The sequence below is a fragment of the Geotrypetes seraphini genome, chromosome 2 (assembly GCF_902459505.1).
Source record: "Geotrypetes seraphini chromosome 2, aGeoSer1.1, whole genome shotgun sequence".
NCBI classification, from domain to species: Eukaryota; Metazoa; Chordata; class Amphibia; order Gymnophiona; family Dermophiidae; genus Geotrypetes; species Geotrypetes seraphini.
This window is the reverse complement of record NC_047085.1, coordinates 272,474,194-272,496,228: the sequence shown is the minus strand read 5'-3', so window position 1 is coordinate 272,496,228 and position 22,035 is coordinate 272,474,194. Positions and strand designations below refer to the sequence as shown.

General features: G+C 43.7%; 1 protein-coding gene across 1 annotated transcript in view; it reads right to left on the bottom strand.

The window, feature by feature from the left end:
• The window catches only part of CLPTM1L (CLPTM1 like), a 332,661-nt gene that overhangs the window by 270,347 nt on the left and 40,279 nt on the right, over nt 1-22,035 (bottom strand). The window contains exon 3 of the mRNA XM_033929667.1: nt 2,966-3,155. Within this exon, the coding sequence (XP_033785558.1) occupies nt 2,966-3,155 (190 nt within the window). The remainder of the gene's footprint in view (nt 1-2,965; nt 3,156-22,035) is intronic.

Sequence of the window (22,035 nt, the reverse complement as noted above, 5' to 3'; positions counted from 1 at the left end):
TTAGGATCAAATGAGATGAATAGTTGGGGAGAGGTTCCATGTGATTTTGTCCTGTTGATGTAATAGGCCAAAGCACGCTTACAGTCCAGATTGTGTAGCGACGTTTCTCCAGCATGAGAATGAGGCTTAGGGAAAAAAACTGGGAAAACAATCAACTGATTGAGATGAAACTCCATGACAACTTTCGGTAGAAACTTTGGATGTGTGAAAAACTGTGAAGGGTGGATCTGCCACCAAAGCTTTTAACTCACTGACCCTTCTGGCAGAAGTGAGCGAGATAAGAAAAAACAACTTTCCAGGTAAGAAACTTGAGATGAGCTGAGGCAACTGGATCAAATGGTGGCTTCATTAACCTGGAAAAAACTACATTAGGATCCCAGACTCCAGGAAGAGGTTTGAGAGGTGGTTTCACACTGAAAAGTCCTTTCATGAATCTGGAGACCAAAGGATGAGCAGTAAGATGTTTTCCCTCTACTGGCATGTGAAAAGCTGTAATAGCACTGAAATGGACTCTGATAGATGTAGATTTGAGTCCAGAGTCAGACAGATGAAGAAGATAATCTAACACTAATTCCACAGATAAGGAAGTTGGATCGTGATGATGAAGACACCAGGAAGAAAACCGAGTCCACTTTTGTTGATAACATTGTTGAGTGGCTGGTTTCCTGGAGGCGTCAATATTACGTACAGGCTGAGAGATGTAACCGAGATGGAGTCAGCCTGAGAGAAACCAAGCTGTCAGGTGTAATAAGTACAGGTTGGGATGAAGAAGAGATCCCTGATGCTGAGTAAGCAGAGAAGGAAAAATTTGCAGAGGTATTGGCTCCCTGGAGCTGAGTTGAAGTAAAAGGGAGAATCAATGCTTCCTGGGCCACCAAGAAGCAATGAGAATTATTGTGGCTGACTCTCGTTTGAGTTTGAACAGAGTCTTGAGTATGACAGGAGTGGGTGGAAATGTGTAGAGAAACATGTTTGTCCAGTCCAAAAGAAAGGCATCTGCTTCCAGATGGTAAGGAGAGTATAGATTGGAGCAGAACTGGGGCAGCTTGTGATTATGGGAGCTGGAAATAAGTCCACTTGTGGAGTGCCCCATTGAGCAAAGATAGGATTAAGAGCTGCAGAGTTGAGAGTCCATTTGCAAAGTTGAAGAATTCTGCTGAGGTTGTCTGCTACGGAATTCTTCTCCCCTTGAATGTAGACAGCCTTTAAGAAAAGATTGCGAGCTGTCACCCAAAGCCAAATTTTCTGTGCTTTCTGGCATAGGAAAGAGCCCATACCTCCTTGCTTGTTTATTTAGTACATTGCTACTTGGTTGTCTGTGCGAAGGAGGAGGACTTGAGGGCACAGAAGATGTTGAAAAGCCTTGAGAGTATAATACATCGCTCTGAGTTCTAGGAAATTGATGTGAAATTTCCATTCACTGATGGACCAATGACCCTGGATTTGAAGGCAGTCCATATGTGCTCCCCAATTATACAGAGATGCGTCCGTCATGATCACTTTGAGATGAGGAGGCAAGTGGAAAAGGAGACCTCTGGATAGATTGGAGGTCATTCACTATTGAAGCGACTGCAGAAGAGATGTGACAGAAATACGCTGCAAAAAACGATTTGTCACTTGAGACCATTGGGAAGCAAGAGTCCACTGCGGAGTGCAAAGTAGCCTTGCCAGTGGTGTCACATGCACTGTGGAAGACATATGGCTGAGAAGAACCATCATGTGTCTTGCAGAGATGGTCGGAACAGTGAATATCTGCTGACAGAGGCTGAAGAGAACCGATAGTCGATCTGGAGGAAGAAATGCTCTCATGAGAACAGTATCCAGAATAGCCCAAATGAACTGAAGGCATTGAGAAGGAATGAGGTTGGATTTGGGGAAGTTGACTTCAAATCCCAAAGTTTGAAGAAAGAAGTTGCCAGAGCTACGTCCTGAGTCATAGAAGCTTTGATCAACCAGTCGTCCAGGTAAGGAAAGACTTGAAGACCGTGGGATCGGAGAGATGTGACCACTACAATTGTGAAGACCCTGGGAGAAGATGCCAGGCCGAAAGGAAGGTCTTTGCACCGATAGTGACGATGATTCACTTGGAAGTGGAGATATTTTTGGGACGCTTGAATTGGAATACAAGTATAGGCTTCCTTTAGATCCAGAGAGCATAGCCAGTCGTTCTGATTCAGCAGAGGAAGGGCAAGGGACAGCATCTGGAATTTCTCCTTGATAAGAAATTTGTTGAGATCTCAGAGATCCAGAATGGGTTGCAGTCCTCCCGTCTTTTTGGGAATCAAGAAATAACGGGAGTAGAAACCCTGAGAGCAGGAAGGCAAAAAAGTTTTCAACAGCCATTGAAACAAGTCTTCTTAGCTCCACGGAAACTAAGAAACTGAGGGACAACGCACCTATATCGGGTGGGAAGGCACTTGCACATGCACGGTGCAGGCTGATTGCGAATTTTTAAAACTTAAAGTTGCGATTCACTTTTCAAGTGTCCGTGCCAGGGTTCTGTCTGTGAAGTCACCCATGTGTGATAATATGCTGCCTGCTTGTCCTGGGATAAAGTATTATACACAGCATGGAAACCTGTCAATAAATATCATAGACAATTATCATCTGACCATAATTTCGAGCAGTAATGTTCCAGTAATATGGTAGGTCTTAAAATTCATCTCATATTCATCCAGCACACATTTCTGAAAATATATCATTATGATGCTTTCAATAATTTTAGCTAGAAAAGGCAGATCTGATATAGAGATGAAGGTTCTGCAATTCACTATCACAGAAACAAAACCAACATTAAACTGGGAACTGCAATGCTGAGATTAGTACAGTTTAGTGCATTAGCAACTTTAAACACCCCCCCCCAAAAAAAAAACAAACAAACAACAACCTTACAATTTGAAAAGACTGCAAGATAACTCTTAGTGTATCATCATTATAACAGTTGTGAAAAAATATAGGTGCCTACCTGAGTAGTAGTTTCTCCTGTAATTAAGTTCATTTCTTCTGGCTTTGGAATCATATATGTGGTTAATGGACTCACAATATGTACTTGTTTGCCATCATGCCAAGGAAGAACTCCAGTGTGATGGAGGAAGATATAAGCATATAGTGTACCATTATTTCTTGTTTTCTTTGGTACAGAAACATTTACAGTCCTAAAGAATAAAAAATAACCCCAAATCATTTAAATAATTTCTGTAAATTTTGCATCTGGCCAAATTTCTTTTGTTTTGATTTTTTGAAAACAAATATTTGTACACAACCACCACCAGAGGGCACAGAAAGCTAGCAAATGACACGATATTAGTCAGAATTTCTCAAATAAAGTGAATGATGCATGAGTATCTAGAACTATGGATGAAGATATAAAACAGGCCTTAACAAATTTTCAATATGGTCAATATTCAGACTGTGGGAGAGAGCTGGCTCCTGCGGTCCACGATGAAACCAAAAATTCAATTCCAGCGCTGTATCCAATGACTGGCATCAAATTCCAGTTTAGATTTGGTCGGTCGAAACATAGCCAGCCAAGCCGATATTCATCAGCTGACCGGCTATATCCTAGAAGCCAAAGATAGACCCACCTAAAAAACAGGTCTATCCATTCACTGAACATAGCCGGCCAGCTGCTGAATATTAGCAATGACCTGGCTATCACATGCTAAATATCAGCGAATAGCCAGCTATGTGCTATTTAGTCAGCCGGGAGATGATCCCAGCCATCTAAATAGCATTGAATTTCGGCCTCTTTGTATTTAGGAACCGGCAGCTGAAACGGCCACCCATTATCTTCACTGAAACTGAGAAGTGAAGGTGGAGGGAGGGAATATCTCTTGTGAGGTCTATTGCAACTTCTTTAATGTCTGATTTTCCCTAGACTTTACTTATTCCATGTCTAAGGAAAAAGATGTGAAATTTATTCTCACCTGCTAATGTCCTTTCCTTGATTCCTGCTAGATCACGCCAGACAAGAAGTTATGCTTCTCAACCACTGACTTTCACCACCAGGAGTGGTGCAGTACTAGAATTTGTCAGAACAGAGCTGAAGGTTTGAACACAACACACAGAACCCAACTCCTAATACTATAAGTAATTTATATCACAACACAACTGTGAAAATCAACTGGTGAAAATAATCTGAAGGGCCTCAGACTATCCAGGTGGGTTCTAGACTAGTCTAGCAGGAATCAAGGAAAGAAAATTAGCAGATAAGAAATTTCACCTTCCTTATCACCTATAAGAGCATAAGAATAGCCTTACTTGGTCAGACTAATGGTCCATCAAGCCCAATAGCCCATTCTCACGGTGGCCAATACAGGTCAAGTTTCAAGTTTATTGACTTTTAATATACCGACCATCAACAAGTATCTAGCCGGTTTACAATAAAATATTTAAAATAGAGATAAAAAATTATATATATAAAAGAAGATAATAAAAGTGTACATTAAGGACATTAACTGGACGAACTTGAAGGTGGGGGTAAGAGAGGAGGGAGGGGAAAAGTTACATAATTAGAAGAAGAAGAAAAGGAAGAGAGGAAAAAAAAAATAAAAATAAAATATATATATATATATAAATAAATTTATTTATGTAATATTGAGATAAGGTGGGGGAGAGGATAAAACCTGTAGGATGGGATCGCTTCATAGAAGCGGTTGGTTGAGTAAGATGGAGATGCTTTAAGAGCATATGGAAGCATCACGAAACAAAAAAGTCTTTAGGCTTATTTTGAATCTATCAAGTTGTTGTTCGAGTCGGAGTTGATGTGGCAGAGCATTCCACAATGTTGGGGCAACTACTGAAAAATTTGTTTTTCTGGTGTGGAAACAGTCTTTTATAGAGGGAATTGAAAGGAAATTCTGGTCTGCTAATCTAAGTGTACGTGTTGAGCATTGAGGAATGAGAAGCCTATCAAGATATGAAGGCTGATGAGAGAGTTTTATTTTAAAGGTCAGCAGGATAGTTTTATAAGTGATACGATGTGTGATAGGAAGCCAATGTGCTTCTTTCAAGAGAAGGGTGACATGATCATATTTACCTAATTTGTATATGAGTTTTACTGCCGTATATTGGATTAATTGTAAGCGTCAGATTTCTTTTTGGAGAAGTCCGTTATATAGGTCCCTAGTACATGGCCAAAACCCAAGGAGTAGCAACATTCCATACTACCGATCCTAGGGCAAGCAGTGACTTCCCCCAAGTGTGTCTCAATAGCAAACTATGGACTTTTCCTCTAGGAAATTGTAATGTAATGTAATGTAATGTAATTTATTTCTTATATACCGCTACATCCGTTAGGTTCTAAGCGGTTTACAGAAAATATACTTTAAGATTAGAAATAAGAAAGGTACTTGAAAAATTCCCTTACTGTCCCGAAGGCTCACAATCTAACTAAAGTACCTGGAGGGTAATAGAGAAGTGAAAAGTAGAGTTAGAGGAAAAATAAAAATAAAATAAACATTTTAACAAGACAGCATTGATCTAAATACTTTGGAAGGTAGAAGAGAGGAGAGAAAGGAATAGAAGCAGAAGGGGGAGCCGTTGAACAGTAGAATTCTGGAGAAATTTAAATGATAGAAATAGAACAAAACAAAGACAAAAGGTAAAACAATAGATAAGATTAAAGATAAATCATAAGCTGGAAAGAAAAATAAAATAAAACTTTGTCTTCAATCCACGGTTTCAGCGTCAGTGATGAAGTGGAGCAAGTAAGTTTAGGAGGAGCGATTGACGTTTCCAGAAAGGGCTTCTTCAGGGAAGAGACTTGGCAGACAGTCCCAGGATGCCTATGTCTCTTCCCCTGCGATGTTCTCCCATCCATGCATTCCCTCCCAGACACACTGCCCTTGCCCCAGCCGCTCCAAGGAGGCTGCCCCAGATGAGGCCCACGGTGAATGCAGGATTCTCTCCTCTGCGGGAAAGCCGCCCGGAGCCGACAGTCGATCTTCTTAGCGGATTGCATGGGGGGAAGAGTTCACACTCTTGGTAGGATCGGGTTTGTGTGCTCTCGGTGGTTGTGGCTGGTCTCGTTGCTGCTTAGGTGTAAAAGCAGTTGATCTCCACTGCTGCTGATATTTAAAAGCAGGCAGATTGATCTCTCCAATGGACTGCAGGGGGAGGAGTTCACACTCCTGGCAGGATCGGGTCTGTGGGCTCTTGGTGGTTGCGGTAGGTCTCGCTGCTGCTTGTATGTAAAAGCAGTTGTTTTTCTACTGCTGCTGATATTTAAAGCAGGTAGATTGATCTCTTAAACGGGATATAGGGGGAGGAGCTCACATGCCTGGTTGGATCGGGGCAAGGGCTCCTATTATAGGCTGCTTAGGTGTAAAAGCAGTTGATCTCCTACTTCTGATAATATTTAAAAGCAAGCATATTGATTTTTCCTACGGAATGCTGGGGGAAGAGCTTACTTGTTTGGCTGGATCAGGGCAAAGGGCTCTCGGTAGTGGTGGCTGGTCCTGTTGCTGCTTAGGTGTAAAAAACAGTTGATCTTCCTAGTGGACTGCAGGGGGAGGTGGAGCTCACACTCTTGGCTGGATCGGGTCTGTGTGCTCTTGGTAGTTGCGGATAGTTCCGCTGCTGCTGAGGTGTAAAAGCAGTTGATTTCCCACTGTTGCTGATATTTAATTGTCCAAACCTTTCTTAAAACCAGCTACGCTAATTTGCTCTTACCACAACCTCGGGCAAATTCCAGAGCTTAACTATTCTCTGAATGATAAAAATATTTCCACCTATTGGTTTTAAAAATATTTCCCTGTAACTTCATCGAGTGTCCCCTACTCTTTGTAATTTCTAACAGAGTGAAAAATTGATCCAATTGTACCCGTTCTATTCCACTCAGGATTTTGTAGACTTCAATCATATTTCCCCTCAGCCGTCTCTTTTTCAAGCTGAAGAGCACTAACCGTTTTAATCTTTCATAACATAATAACATAATAGCAGATTTCTAGACCATATAACCCTCAGTTCAATGCAGTTAACAAAACATTATGATATGAGGAAATACAGGAATAATATGGTATACAGAAATTTAATTAACCAAGAATTTGGTAAAAAGAAAAGTCTTCAAAAGTTTTCTGTAATGTTCATAAGAAGATTAAGAAGAGGATAAACACTGTAAAAACACTAGAGCAAGCTTGGTCCCTTTTTAAGGACACAGTCACCGTGGCACATAATCTACATATACCACGTATCAACAAAGGGTCCAAGAGGAAAAAGAACAAAGAACCAGCGTGACTCACTGTAGAGGTAAAGGAAGCGATCAGAGATAAGAAAACTTCATTTATGGAATGGAAAACGTCAAAATCTGATGAAAACTGGAATAAGCACAAACAACGCAGGTGCCATAAGATGGTAAAAGGGGGAAAAAATAGCCAAGGAGGTGAAAAACTTCAAGCCATTCTTTTAATACATTAAGGGGAAATGACCCACAAAGGAAGTGGTGGGTCCGTTGGATGACTGTGGAATAAAGGGAGTACTAAAGGAAAATAAAGAAATCGCCGACAAACTGAACACATTTTTTGCGTCTGTATTTACCGAAGAGGATATACGCAACATACCGGAACCCACCTGGCTCTATGCTGGAAAATGAAGACGGGAAACTGACAGGGCTGACGGTCAGTCTAGAAGAGGTATACAGGCAGATTGATAGGCTAAAGAGCGATAAATCCCCGGATCCGGATGGCATCCATCTGAGGGTCATCAAGGGACTGAAATGGACTATAGCTGAACTGCTTCAACTAGTAGCCAACCTGTCGATCAAATCGGGAAAGATTCTGGAAGACTGGAAGGTGGCGAATGTTACACCAATCTTCAAAAAGGGTTCGAGGGGAGATCCGGGAAACTACAGACCGGCGAGTCTAACCTCGGTACCGGAAAAGATGGTAGAGGCACTGATAAAGGACCGCATCATTGATCACCTTGACAGAAACGGTCTGATGAGGACCAGCCAACACGGTTTCAGCAAAGGTAGATCTTGTCTGACGAACTTGCTGCACTTTTTCGAGGGAGTAAACAGGCAGATAGACAAGGGTGACCCAGTTGATATTGTATATCTGGATTTTCAGAAGGCATTCGACAAGGTTCCGCATGAACGACTACTTTGGAAAATTGCGAGTAATGGAATCGAGGACAAAATACTCATGTGGATCAAAAAACTGGCTGGAGCATAAGAAACAGCGAGTGGGGGTAAATGGACAATACTCGGACTGGAAGAGCGTCACAAGTGGGGTGCCGGAGGGCTCGGTGCTTGGACCCGTGCTCTTCAACATCTTTATAAACGATCTGGACATTGAAACGACGAGTGAGGTGATTAAATTTGCGGACAATAAGAAGTTATTCAGAGTAGTGAAGTTCTGCAACGTGACATAATCAAGCTTGAGAAATGGGCATCGACATGGCAAATGAGGTTCAACGTGGATAAGTGTAAAGTGATGCATGTCGAGAACAAAAATCTCATGTCCAGGCGGTACTTAGAGAGACCTCTCAGGAAAGAGACTTGGGAGTTCTGGTCAACAAATCGATGAAGCCGTCTGCACAATGCGTGGTGGCGGCGGCTAAAAGGGCGAACAGAATTCTAGGAATGATTAAGAAGGGGATCATGACCAGATCGGAGAGGGTTATCATGCCGCTGTACCGGGCCATGGTATGCCCTCACCTGGAATACTGTATCCAGCACTGGTCGCCGTGCATGAAGGACACAGTACTACTCGAAAGGGTCCAGAGAAGAGCGACTAAAATGGATAAGGGGCTGGAGGAGTGAGAGATTGGAGAAACTGGGCCTCTTCTCCCTTGAAAAGAGGAGACTGAGTGGGGACTTGATCGAAACGTTCAAAATACTGAAGGGAATAGACTTAGTAATAATAATAATTTTATTTCTTATATACCGCTATACCATAAGTTCAAAGCGGTTTACAACAAGAATCGTGCAGTGAGAGAATGCGATGATTACAGCAAGAGACATATGTTTGGAACAGGATACATAAGTTCAGGGCAGCTTGCAAGAAGATACATGCAATGAGAAAACAAGATGTTTGCAACAAGAAGCAAATGTTTTAGATCAGGTTACAGTACGAAATGGTTTACAACAGGATACAAGAGATCAAAGCTGTTTACAGGAAGATATTTGCAATGTGAATAAGAGAGGATTACAGCAATATACGTCGAATAGGGGAAGGGTGAGGGGAGAGAAAGGGCTTTCAGGGAGGTAAAATTGGCAGAGGGGGAGAACTCAGATTGCGTTAAAGAGACGGGTCTTCAGTGATTTTCTGAAGTCAGCTTATGATGTGGCCTCGAGTATTGGTTTTGCTAGCCATGTGTTCAGTTTAGCTGCCTGGAATGATAGCATTCTGTCTAGGAACTTCTTGTAGTGACATGATTTCAGAGATGGGTAATTAAAGAGGTTTGTTCTGCGAGAGATCTTATTCGGGCAGTTGGTGAAGAATTGGGAGGCGAGGTAAGTTAGTAGCATCCCGAAGACCGTTTTGTAGCTGATGCAGGCAAACTTGAAGAGTATTCTGGATTCTACCGGCAACTAGTGGAGTATTTGGAAGTATGGGGTGATATGTTCCCATTTTTTTAATCCGAAGATGAGTCGGACTGCAATGTTTTGGATTAATCTTAGCTTGTGAAATGTCTTTTTATAAGCTCCCAGATATATGATGTTGCAGTAGTCCAGTGTACTCAAGATGGAAGCTTGTACGAGTAGTCAAAAGGATGATTCATCGAATAATTTTTTGACGGTGCGGAGCTTCCATAGTGTTGAAATACTTTTTTTGAACATTAGATCTGTATGCTTTTCTAGGGTTAGATGTCTGTCAAGGGTAACTCCTAGTATTTTTATAGATTGGGCAATTTCGTAATCTCGGCCATTCACGTGAATCTTATTGTCTTTTATCTGTTCATTGGGAGAAGCCAGGAAAAATTTAGTTTTTTCTGTGTTCAGTTTGAGTTTGAAGGCCTTCATCCAAAGTTCTATTTGGTTTTGGTTTAGGGTATTGGATAGATTAATGAAGTCCGGTGACAAATCGGATAGTGGTAGCACAACAGTGATATCGTCAGCGTACACGTGGAATTTGAGATTTAAGCTCTGTAGCAGGTGTCCCAATGAGATGAGGTAGATGTTGAAAAGGGTCAGTGACAACGGGGAGCCCTGGGGTAGTCCGCAGTTGTTATTCCAGCTGAAAAAGAATTTGTCTTCCTTGAATACTTGATAGGATCTGAGTTCGAGAAATCTCTGGAACCAATTGTGAATGTTTCCTGTGATGCCTATTGATTCAAGACTGTTCAGCAAGATGGAGTGGTCAACTAGGTCGAAAGCACAGCTTAGGACCAGTTGGAGAATCATTGCATTGGAGCCTTGACTGAGAAGGGAATGTAGATGGTTTAGAAGAGAGGCCATTATAGTTTCGGTGCTAAAGCTGGGTCTGAAACCAGATTGGTTATTATGCAGTAGGTTGAATTTGTCTAGATAGGTATTTAGATCAGCATTTACCAGGCCTTCCATTAATTTGGCAGCCAGAAGGATGTTTGCGACGGGTCTGAAATTGGAAATGTTGTTGGATGCTTCTTTTTTGTTCTTTTTTATAAGAATTATAACAATTTGGCCCAGGTCTTCTGGGAACTTGCCAGCAAATAGTTGTAGGTTGATCCAGTTTAGAAGTTTGGCTTTGAAGTTGATGGGGGCAGATTTCATCACGTTTGGAGGGCAGGGGTCCAATCTGCATTATGATTTGGCGTATTTGTTGTAGTACTTGATGAATGTTTGCCAATCAGTATCCTTGATGTTTGACCAACTCATGTCGGCTTTAGAAGCGTCAGGGTCCTGGGGAATGGCGTAGTTCCAGTGGAAGTCTTGGGTGCTTGGTAGGGCATGTCTTGATTTTATTATTTTTGAGTTGAAAAAAATCGGCTAGGTCGTCTGCTGTGATCGTGGATTCTTCTACTGGGTTTGTGTAAGGGTGGGTATCCTACAAGTCGTAGAGAAAGACAGATTGTTCACCCTCTCCAAGGTGTGGAGAACGAGAGGGCATTCTCTAAAGTTGAAAGTGGATAGATTCCGTACAAACGTAAGGAAATTCTTCTTCACCCAGAGAGTGGTGGAAAGCTGGAACGCTCTTCCAGAGTCTGTTATAGGGGAAAACACCCTCCAGGGTTTCAAGACAAAGTTGGACAAGTTCCTGCTAAACTGGAACGTGTGCAGGTGTGGCTGGACTCATTTAGAGCACTGGTCTTTGACCTAAGGGCCGTCGCGTGAGCAGACTGTTGGGCAGGATGGACCACTGGTCTGACCCAGCAGCAGCATTTCTTATGTTCTTATATGGATCTAATCAATAATGGACAGAAATCTTTATCATAATAAGCTGCTTGATAGGAAAGACAATGCCCATGATGTTTCTTACTTTTACAACCCTTAGTTGAAGGAGGAGTTTCATCCCCTTTATCATCTTGGGTGCTCTTCTTTAAACCTTTTCTAGTGTCGCTATATCTTTGAGCTAAGGAGACCAAAATTGAATACAATACTTCAGGTGAGGTTGCACCATGGAGTGATACAGAGGCATTATAACATTCTTAGTCTTGTTAAACATCCCTTTTTTAATAATTCCTAGCATCCTGCTTGCTTTTTTGGCCACCGCCACACATTGAGCAAAAGGTTTCATAGTACTGTCTACGATGACACCCAGATCCTTTTCTTGGGTGGTAACCCTCAAGGTGGACACTAGCATCTGGTAACTGTGATTCGGGTTATTCTTCCCAATGCGCATCACTTTGCATTTGTCCACATTAAATTTCATCTGCCACCTGGATGCCCAGTTTTCCAATCTCCCAAGGTCCGCCTGTAATTTTTCACAATTCGCATGTGTTTTAACAACTTTGAACAGTTTAGTATCATCAGCAAACTTAATCACCTAACTCATAGTTCCAATTTTCAGATAATTTATAAATAAGTTAAATAGCACCGGTCCCAGTACAAATCCTTGCAGCACTTTACTGTTTACTCTCAAATGACCATTTAACCCTTTCCTCTGTTTTCTATCTAATAACCAATTTCTAATCCACAACTGAACTGTCACCTATGCTATGACTCTTATTTTCTCAGGAGCCTCACATGAGGAACTCTTTTGTCAAAAACTCTGAAAATCTAGATACGCTACATCAACCAGCTCACCTTTATTTATTCACACCTTCTCAAAGAAGTCAAGTAAATTGGTGAGTCAAGATCTCCCTCGGCTGAACCCATGCTGACTGTCTCATTAAATCATGTTTGTCTAGATCAGGGGTACCCACACTTTTTTGACTCGCGAACTACTTTTAAAATGACCAAGTCAAAATGATCTACCAACAATAAAATTTTAAAAAAACACAACGCACACTGTACGCATAGAATTGTTAATTATCATTCCTATTCCGGGGTTTTTTCAAAGAGGTCAAAGCAGATGACGCTATGCAATGTCACCTCATTAACAACCATTCAAAAACAGACAAATACCCCCCTCCCTTTTTACTAAACCACCATAGCAGTTTTTAGCGCAGGGAGCTGCGCTGAATGCCCAGCGCTGCTCTCGACGCTCATAGGCTCCCTGCGCTAAAAACCTCTATTGCGGTTTAGTAAAAGGGGACCATAGTGTAAAATATAGACAGCAGATATAAATTCAGATACATTTTGATCACTAAATTTAAAATAAAATCATTTTTCCTACCTTGTCTGGTGATTTCATGAGTCTCTGGTTGCATTTTCTTCTTCTGACTGTGCATCCAATCTTTCTTCCCTTCTTTTAGCCTGTATGCTTCCTCTCCTCCTGACCTCATTCCCTCCCCCCCGTTTTCTTCCTCTCTCCCTGCCCTCTCTTCTTTCTCTCTTCATGCCCCCTTTCTTTTTTTCTGTTTCTCTTCTTTCCTTCTGTCTCCCTGCCTGCCCTCTTTCTCCCTCCCTGCCCTCCCCCAAGCCACTGCCACCGGATAACAGGCCTTCAAAGCCGCCCGCCGCCGGCCAAGCTCTCCCTGCTTCGGGCCCACCAGCATTCCTCTCCCCGACGTCAATTCTGCCGTCGGAGAGGAAGTTCCGCTGGCCAGAACTTCCTCTCCGACGGCAGAATTGATGTCAGGGAGAGGAAGGCTGATCGGCCCAAGATCGACCTACTGGGAGAAATGCTGCCGGGTCCTGCCTTTGAGGAAACAGAAAGTAGGCAGGACCTGGCAGCAAGAAGAGCAAATTGCAAGCTTCACTGACCTGTCTCCCGCTTTAGCCCGTGAACGGGGCTCTAACATGTGTAGGCCGGCTTCCCTTTTCCCCCCCCCCCCCAACATAACTTCCGGTTTCAGAGGGAAGAGAAGGGAAGCCGGTACAAGCACACGTTAGCCCCCGGAGCATAAGTTCTCCAAGCCGGTTTTTTTTTTAAAAAAAATGTTGAGCAGCGGCGGCAGCAGCAGAATTCAGGAGCGGGCCAGTCAGGAGGGGAAAAAAGAGAAGGGAAGAAGGGAACCCGCTCTACCCGCTCTGCGATCAACTGGGGTCGCCTGAGCGAGCGACCTGTCGATCGCGATCAACGTATTGGGCACCCCTGGTCTAGGTGTTCCACAATTTTATTTTTTTATAATTGTTTCCACCATTTTGCCCGGAACTGAAGTCAGGCTTTTTGGTCTATAATTTCCCAGCAAGATCAGTCTAGACTAGACAAGTAGGACATACAAAACCTTTAAAATCCTGGGTAGGAGGCCAAGGCTCCTGTGATTACTTTCACAGAGGCATTCTGTTTTCCCTTAATCTTATCTCTGAACATGACTGAAGAAAGCAGCAGCTACCAAGTCATTTTCTTGCTTCTCCACTATCCCGCCTACCCCAGATTCTGTCCAAGCAGTTGTTCACACCCTTATAGAGATGCACCCAGGGCTGACAACCCCTTCCTCTGAAACATGTATGCCAACATGATAGTAACTAGAATCTAATGAAAGATGGAAGACTTAAGAATCATTTCACCATTCTATAATTTCTAGACCTCCAGAAAAAGTGATTCAATTTGCAACAGGCCATCACCACCTTAACCCCTATAAGATCTTTCCTTGAATAAAGGTCAGATAAACAATCAACATGAAATTGAATGAGAACCCAGCTCTTAAAATCCAAAAAGGAAGGAAAAGGGTTTTACACAAAAAATCTCGAAGCTCCAAGATACAACATATCGTGGAACAAACTTTCAAGACCAAATACTTAAAAAGATGCAAACAGGAATAACATCAACCCATTTGGAATTAGAAGAAGATGCCAGTGGGCATCCAGCGGGGGGAGAAGGAGGAACCCAAATTTATCTAAAGCCCTACATAATGAGGGAAAAATGATATTACTGAATAAATCCCACCAGAAAACCCAAGACAAAAGACTAATGGACACAAGCATTCCCAGCACGTCAGAAGGACTCAGAGCAGATAGGACCCCTCATGAGAGTCTCTCTCCGAGCCCTTGGGTGAACACTGAATCCCCAAGTACAAAACAGAAACAAGAAAAACAATTGACTAACACTCAAAGAAACTGGCATATAGACCCTAAAGAAACCACCTTGCAAAGAGCAAGGATGGAGAATGAATATAGCCTTGAATATAGAACCCAAGCTTTCCTACAAGATGAAAAGTTCAAGATATATAGAACCAGAGAAGTCCCTGTGCCATAAGGATGTGTATACTACACAAACATATCATCACAGTATGCATCTGTGGCCCACTAAGATTAGACTGTATGCCCTAGAGACTTAGTCTCCCCTAAAGGAAGTCCCTTTATGGAGAGGATGTAGACCCAGAAAAGCAAGAAGGTAAAACCAAACTATACCCTCCAACCTACCCTAACTGCAAGACTAGGTTGGGCTCTAGACAAACACAGAAGAAGGACAGAGCCTGACTTAAGAACTGTCTCCCAAGTAGGAATGTACAAAAATACTAACTGCAGATCCTTCCTGCAGTCAAGGGTATGGATCTTCTGGCAACAAACTGCTGGGAAAAGAGCAAAGACCGTCTCTCATCACAATGGTCTACAGCAGTCTTGGAGCCCAATACCCAACTGTCAGGATCCAGGATACTTTGTGCTTACAGAACTGCCTGCTCTAATTCCAACCTTGCTATGTATGTTGCCAAGATAACCTCCTCTTGATTTTCCATCACATTGTGGAAGAATAATCAATCTGAGGTGCCACAAGGTGGCCCCCCAGGCCCCCATCACTGATCATCATTAGATGGCTTAGATTGGGTCCAACAAACAAAGCTCTGGCAACATATCACATGAGCCAACAAAGTAGCTGTGGCTCCCCAGACCACAATTACACCTAGAGGCAGCCTGCTAGACTGCCCCTTGTGGAAAAGGGCCCTTAAACCAAATTGGACTGGAAGTAGGGCTGCCCCACCCCAAGAGAAGGAGTATGATATTGTTCCAAACAGACCAACTTTATAAGAACAGAAGCATCACCATACTAGGACAGATTGAAGGTATCAATTCAGTATCCTGTTTCCAATAGTGGCCAATCCAGATCACAAATACCTGGCAAGATCCCAAACGAAAACCAAACTTTAGGCTGCTTACATCAGGCATAAGAAGTGGATTTTAATAATGGCCTATTGACATGCTATTAATCCTGCTACTCCCCACCCCAATCCCTGGTGCTGATCTTCTAAGGCTCATACATAGTAACATAGTAAATGACAGCAGATAAAGACCTGAACAGTCCTTCTAGTCTGTGCAATTATATATTCACGGATAAATTGGTCTTTTTTCTTTGCTATTTCTGGGACATAGACCTTTGAAGTCCACCTAGTACCATCTTTAGGTTGCAACTGCTGGAGTTGCTGTCAAAGGTCACTCCAGCCTATCAAAACTATCTTGCCTTGTCATCTGTGGAATACAGACAGCAAATGTCTGCCCAGCACTGTCCTCACATTCCAAATTACTGAGAGTTTACATTGCAGCCCTTCTCAACCCATCCTAAAATGAATTCATCCCATGCTTTTTCAATTCCTTCACAATCTTCATCTCTACCACCTCTCTTGGGAGGGCATTCAAAGCATTCACCACCCTCTCCATGAAAAAAAGAATTTCCTTACATTACTCCTAAGTCTACCACCCTGCAAACTCAATTCATGTATTCTGGTTTTACCATTTTCACTTCTCTGGGAAAGTTTTTCTACATTCATACCTTCCAAGTATTTAAACGTCTGTATCATATCTCCCCTGTCCCACCTCTAGAGTATATTCAGGTCTTCCAGTCTCTTTTTGTACATCTTCTGGTGCAAACCCCATACCATTTTCATTGCCTTCCTCTGGACTGCTTCAAGTCTTTTTGCATCCTTAGCCAGATATGGCCTCCAAAACTGAACACAATAGTCCAAGTCTCTCTGAACAACTTTTGTACTGTCGGGTCCCGCCCGGCGGAGCAGGCCTGCTTCTAAGGCAGACATGTCAAACTCTGGCCCGCAGGCCAAATCTGGCCAACGGGGTGTTCAAAATTGGCCCGCCAGACATTTTAAACTTTATAGTAAATCTGGCCCGCCGGCATGAATTGCTGCCGCCACTGCTGCTCTTCATTTGCACATCTGCACATCTGCCTTCACCTGGTCTCCTCTTCAAAGCAGCCTATTGAGGATCGCCAGCTGGCTGTAGTGAACCTCGCAGGCCGCTCTCCACCTTGGTAGCACGTTCCCTCTGACACAATCCCGTACGTCAGAGGAGGGGCAGGATTGTGTCAGAGGGAATGTGCTACAGAGGTGGAGAACAGCCTGCGAGGTTCACTACAGCCGGCCAGCGATCCTCAGCAGGATGCTTTGAAGAGGAGGAGACCAGGTGAAGGCAGATGCGAATGAAGAGCAGCAGCGGCAGCAGCGGTTCGTGCCAGTGGGCCAGAAGAGACCAGGAAGTCGGGATGGAGGGAGGGGAGGGAGAGTAGGAACGGCAGGCCTATTCCGAAGGCGAGTCCGAGAAGAAGGGGGGGGGAAACATATAGGCCTTCGGGACAGGGACAGGCCCTGGTGTAAAATTACCCTGAGGGAGAGAAAAGGGGTCCAGATGTGCATATGCCGGACTGAATGGAGGGTGGGGTGGGGAAGAAATAAAACAGAGGAGAGGGCGAGAGGGAAGGAATAGAAAGAGAAAGAAGTGGGACACAAGGGATGGTGTGGAAGGGGGATAGAGATACTGGATAGGAGGGTAGTTGAGAAGAGAAACAGAGAGATGGTGGAGCCTGGGATGGTGGGGAAGCGGGGAGAGGTTGATGAAAGGGTAGTTGAGAAAAGGACAGATGGTGGATCTGGGGATGGTGGGATCCATCGCTGCAGCTGCGAATATGAAAACAAAAAAAAGAAAAAATGCCAGACCTCCGGGGGAGGGAAGGGAAACGGAAGGGGAGGACAGAGATGGAAGATGGTTAGATCGAGAAAGAAGAAAACGACAAATGGGCAGGAGACCCTGGCAAGCGAGTTATCAGAAGACAACCAGAGCTTGGGACCAACAAAAGGTAGAAAATATAATTTTATTTTCTGTTTCGTGATTACAATATTTATTTTGTTTACACCACAGAGCTGGTGTGGGGTTGGAGACATCGTAACCCTATACTTCTACTAAAACTAAGCCTTAGTCACTTAGGGGCCCTTTTATTAAGGTGCACATTTTGCATGTGCTAAATCGGTTAGCGTACCTTAATTAAATGACCCCTAATTATCTTAATTAAAAATTTGGCCCGCGGCTTAGCCTTTTTTCAGATTTCGGCCCCTTATGTGATTGAGTTTGACACCCCTGCGTCCATTTCTGCCTATGTGTCAGCAGGGAAGAAGCCTCCCCTTGGGGTGAAGGCTCATTCTACCAGAGGTATGGCTTCCTCTTGAGCCAAGTCAAAAGCTGTTTCTCCTGAGATTTGTAAGATGGACACTCGGGCTTCTCAGCATACTTTCACAAAGTTCTACCGGCTTGAGGTGGCGGTTTTGGGGTTTCAGTCCTGGCGGAGAGCTCATCCCCCCCCCCCCGATGTGCTGGGACTGCTTTGATACGTCCCTATGGCATAGATTCCAGAGGTTATTATACAAGAATGAAAGATTAAGTTACTTACCTCTGCTAATCTTCTTTCTTGTAAATATCCTCTGGAATCTACACATCCACTCAGACTTGTCTGTCCGATTCGCAGGTCGTCTGAACAGTAACTGGTAAACTGGATTTCTGTCTTTGACCAGCCTCAATGAGAATTCCATTCTTGTTCCTTTATGTAAGGTTTGGGGTTCTCCGGGTGGTTGCTCCCTCCTGAATCTCAGGCTGCGTCTCCTTTACTCACATTCATGCTATTTTCAATTGGTTTATTTTTCAAATTGTTGTTCTGCAGAGAGGAAGTGATGTCACGAGCCGCAATGGCAGTTTAAATTTGAAGCTTGCTCTCCATCCAGTAATAAACAATTATTTTAGAGCATTCGTAGCAGTGTAAAGAGGATTTTCTCTCTCATTTTCGAAAGCGTATAGTGTTAGCTGGCTAGCATTTGCTTCAATGTCACAATCGCAGCGCAAGACTCTGAAGGATTATGCCTTTCAGCTGATGGCGAGAGTGCGGCCTGTAATGGAGAATGGTGGGAGTCAGTCAGAGCCAGGACCTTCCAACTCGACTTCAGAGGCTGGGGTGCAGCGTGTGGGTGATTCGCTGGCTGAATTTAGAGAGCTGTTCCATGAAATAAAGTCTGATCTTAAGGTGGTCCGAGAGGAATTGACAGCTTTATCAGCAGATTTGAGGAGAAATTAAGAAATTGGGGCACCGTGTGGAGGATGTGGAAACTCAGATGGATGAACAACATGACTCATTAGATCAGGTGCAGCAGCAACTAAAGGAGGCTCAGGCGATTCAGGGCCAACTGTTGGATAAAGTGGAAGATTTAGAGAACCGGAGCCGTAGGGCAAACATTCGCATTCCTGAAGAACCGGCCTGCTCTAATTCGGAACTGGGGTGCAAAAAGTGGCCAGTATGCTCCTCTTGGATGATGCACACCATCAATCCACAACGGCATAAAATAAACTTCAAAGTGCCTAATTTCTAAGTGATCTTTTTTTCAGATAATACATTTCTAAGTAGAAACATAGAAACATAGAAAGATGACGGCAGATAAGGGCCATAGCCCATCAAGTCTGCCCACACCATTTACCCACCCTCTTAAGTCTACTGACCCCTAAAGTACAATAATTATACTGTCATTCTACTGACCCGCTCATTCAAGTCCTAGTGACCCTATCCCTTGGCATGACCTCGTAGGGATCCCACATAGGTATCCCATTTGTTCTTGAAGTCTGGGATGCTGCGTGCCTCGACCACCTGTACTGGAAGCTTGTTCCAATGCTCAATCACTCTCTCCGTGAAGAAGTACTTCCTGGCGTCTCCACGAAACTTCCCTCCCTTGAGTTTGAGCGGATGTCCTCTTGTGGTCGAGGGTCCCTTGAGAAGAAAGATATCCTCTTCCACCTCGACCCGTCCCGTGATGTACTTAAAAGTCTCAATCATGTCTCCCCTCTCCCTACGCTCTTCGAAAGTGTAGAGCTGCAATTTGCTCAATCTTTCTTCGTACGGGAGACCCTTTAGCCCCGAGACCAACCTGGTGGCCATCCGCTGAACCGATTCAATTCTGAGCACATCCTTACAGTAATGTGGCCTCCAGAATTGCACACAGTATTCCAGATGAGGTCTCATCATGACTTCAGGTTTCCTGTTGACGAAGCTTCTCTTGATACAACCTATCATCTGCCGTGCTTTAGATGAAGCCTTCTCCACTTGAGTGGCTGCTTTCATGTCAGCACTGATGATTACTCCCAAGTCTCGTTCTTCCGTAGTCCTTGTTAAAGTTTCTCCATTCAGGGTGTAGGTTCTGCAAGGACCTGCAAGGTTCTGCAAGTACCTCTATGGTCTTCAGTTCCAGCCAACCTTAAGGTTCAACCAGTTCTTCTATTTAAGATCGGAGCCAGGACCTTTTCAGATCTTTACATAGAAGAACACACGTCGAGATGCTGTGGAGCAAAACAAAAGGGGGGACCCGTTCTTGAAAAAGCCTTCAGGCGAAACTGGTTGAACCTTAAGGTCCTTCCCGAGGTTTAAAAAACAGAATGAAGAAATAGCTAAAGCTAAGTACAAAAGTTTTAAAGTTGTATAAGAAAAATTTATACATTTGCACAAAACATAGAATATAGAGCACAAGCACTTTAAAAAACACTAAGGTCTGATGAAGAATAAAAGCCAGAAAGAGAAACAAGCCTTCAAATAATTTGGCAGGTGGCTGGCTGGAACTGAAGGCCATAGAGGTACTTAGAAATGTATTATCTGAAAAAAAGATCACTTAGAAATTAGGCACTTTGAAGTTTATTATATGCCATTGTGGCTTGAACATAAGAATTGCCACTGCTGGGTCAGACCAGTGGTCCATCATGCCTAGCAGTCCGCTCACGCGGCAGCCCTTTGGTCAAAGACCAGCACCCTAACTGAGACTAGCCCTAACAGAGCACGTTCTTGTTCAGCAGGAACTTGTCTAACTTTGTCTTGAATCCCTGGAGGGTGTTTTCCCCTATAACAGCCTCCAGAAGAGTGTTCCAGCTTTCTACCACTCTCTTGGTAAAGAAAAACTTCCTTACGTTTGCACAGAATCTATCCCCTTTCAACTTTAGAGAGTGCCCTCTCGTTCTCCGTACCTTGGAGAGGGTGAACAACCTGTCCTTATCTACTAAGTCTATCCCCTTCAGTACCTTGAATGTTTCGATCAAATCCCCTCTCAATCTTCTCTGTTTGAGGGAAAAGAGGCCCAGTTTCTCTAATCTTTCGCTGTACGGCAGCTCCTCCAACCCCTTAACCATCTTAGTCACTCTTCTCTGGACCCTTTCGAGTAGTACCGTGTCCTTCTTCATGTACGGTGACCAGTGCTGGACACAGTACTCCAGGTGAGGGCGCACCATGACCCGGTACAGTGGCATGATAACCTTCTCTGATCTGTTTGTGATCCCCTTCTTTATCATTCCTAGCATTCTGTTTGCCATTTTTGCTGCCGCTGCATATTACGTGGACGGCTTCATCGACTTGTCGATCAGAACTCCCAAGACCCTTTCCTGGGAAGTCTCTCCAAGAACTGCCCCGGACATCCTGTATTCATGCATGAGATTTTTGTTACAGACATTCATCACTTTACACTTAACCACGTTGAACCTCATCTGCCATGTCAATGCCCATTCCTCGAGCCTGTTTATGTCACGTTGCAGATCTTCGCAATCCCCCTACGTCTTCACTACTCTGAATAACTTTGTATCGTCCGCAAATTTAATCACCTTGCTCGTCGTACCTATGTCCAGATCGTTTATAAAGATGTTAAAGAGCACGGGTCCAAGCACCGAGCCTTGCGGCACCCCACTGGTGACGCTCTTCCAGTCTGAGTATTGTCTATTTACCCACACTCTGTTTCCTATGCTCTAGCCAGTTTTTAATCCACATGAGTATTTCACCCTCGATTCCATGGCTCGCAATTTTTCAAAGAAGTCGTTCATGCGGAACCTTGTCGAACGCCTTCTGAAAATCTAAATATACAATGTCAACCAGATCGCCCTTGTCTATCTGTCTGTTTACTCCCTCAAAAAAGTGCAGCAAGTTCGTCAAACACGATCTGCCTTTGCTAAAACTGTGCTGACTGGTCCTCATCAGCCCATGTCCGTCAAGGTGATCAATGATGCTGTCCTTTATCAGTGACTCTACCATCTTTCCTGGTACCGCGGTCAGACTCACAGGTCTGTAGATTTCCGATCTCCCCTCAAACCTTTCTTGAAGATCGGCGTAACATTCGCCACCTTCCAGTCTTCCAGAATCTTTCCCGATTTGATCAACAGATTGGCTATTAGTTGAAGCAGTTCAGCTATGGTCCCTTTCAGTTCCTTGATGACCCTCGGATGGATGCCATCCGGTTCCGGGGATTTATCGCTCTTAGGCCTATCAATCTGCCTACACACCTCCTCTATACTGACCGTCAATCCTGACAGCTTTCCGTCTTCATTTCCAACATATAGCCTGA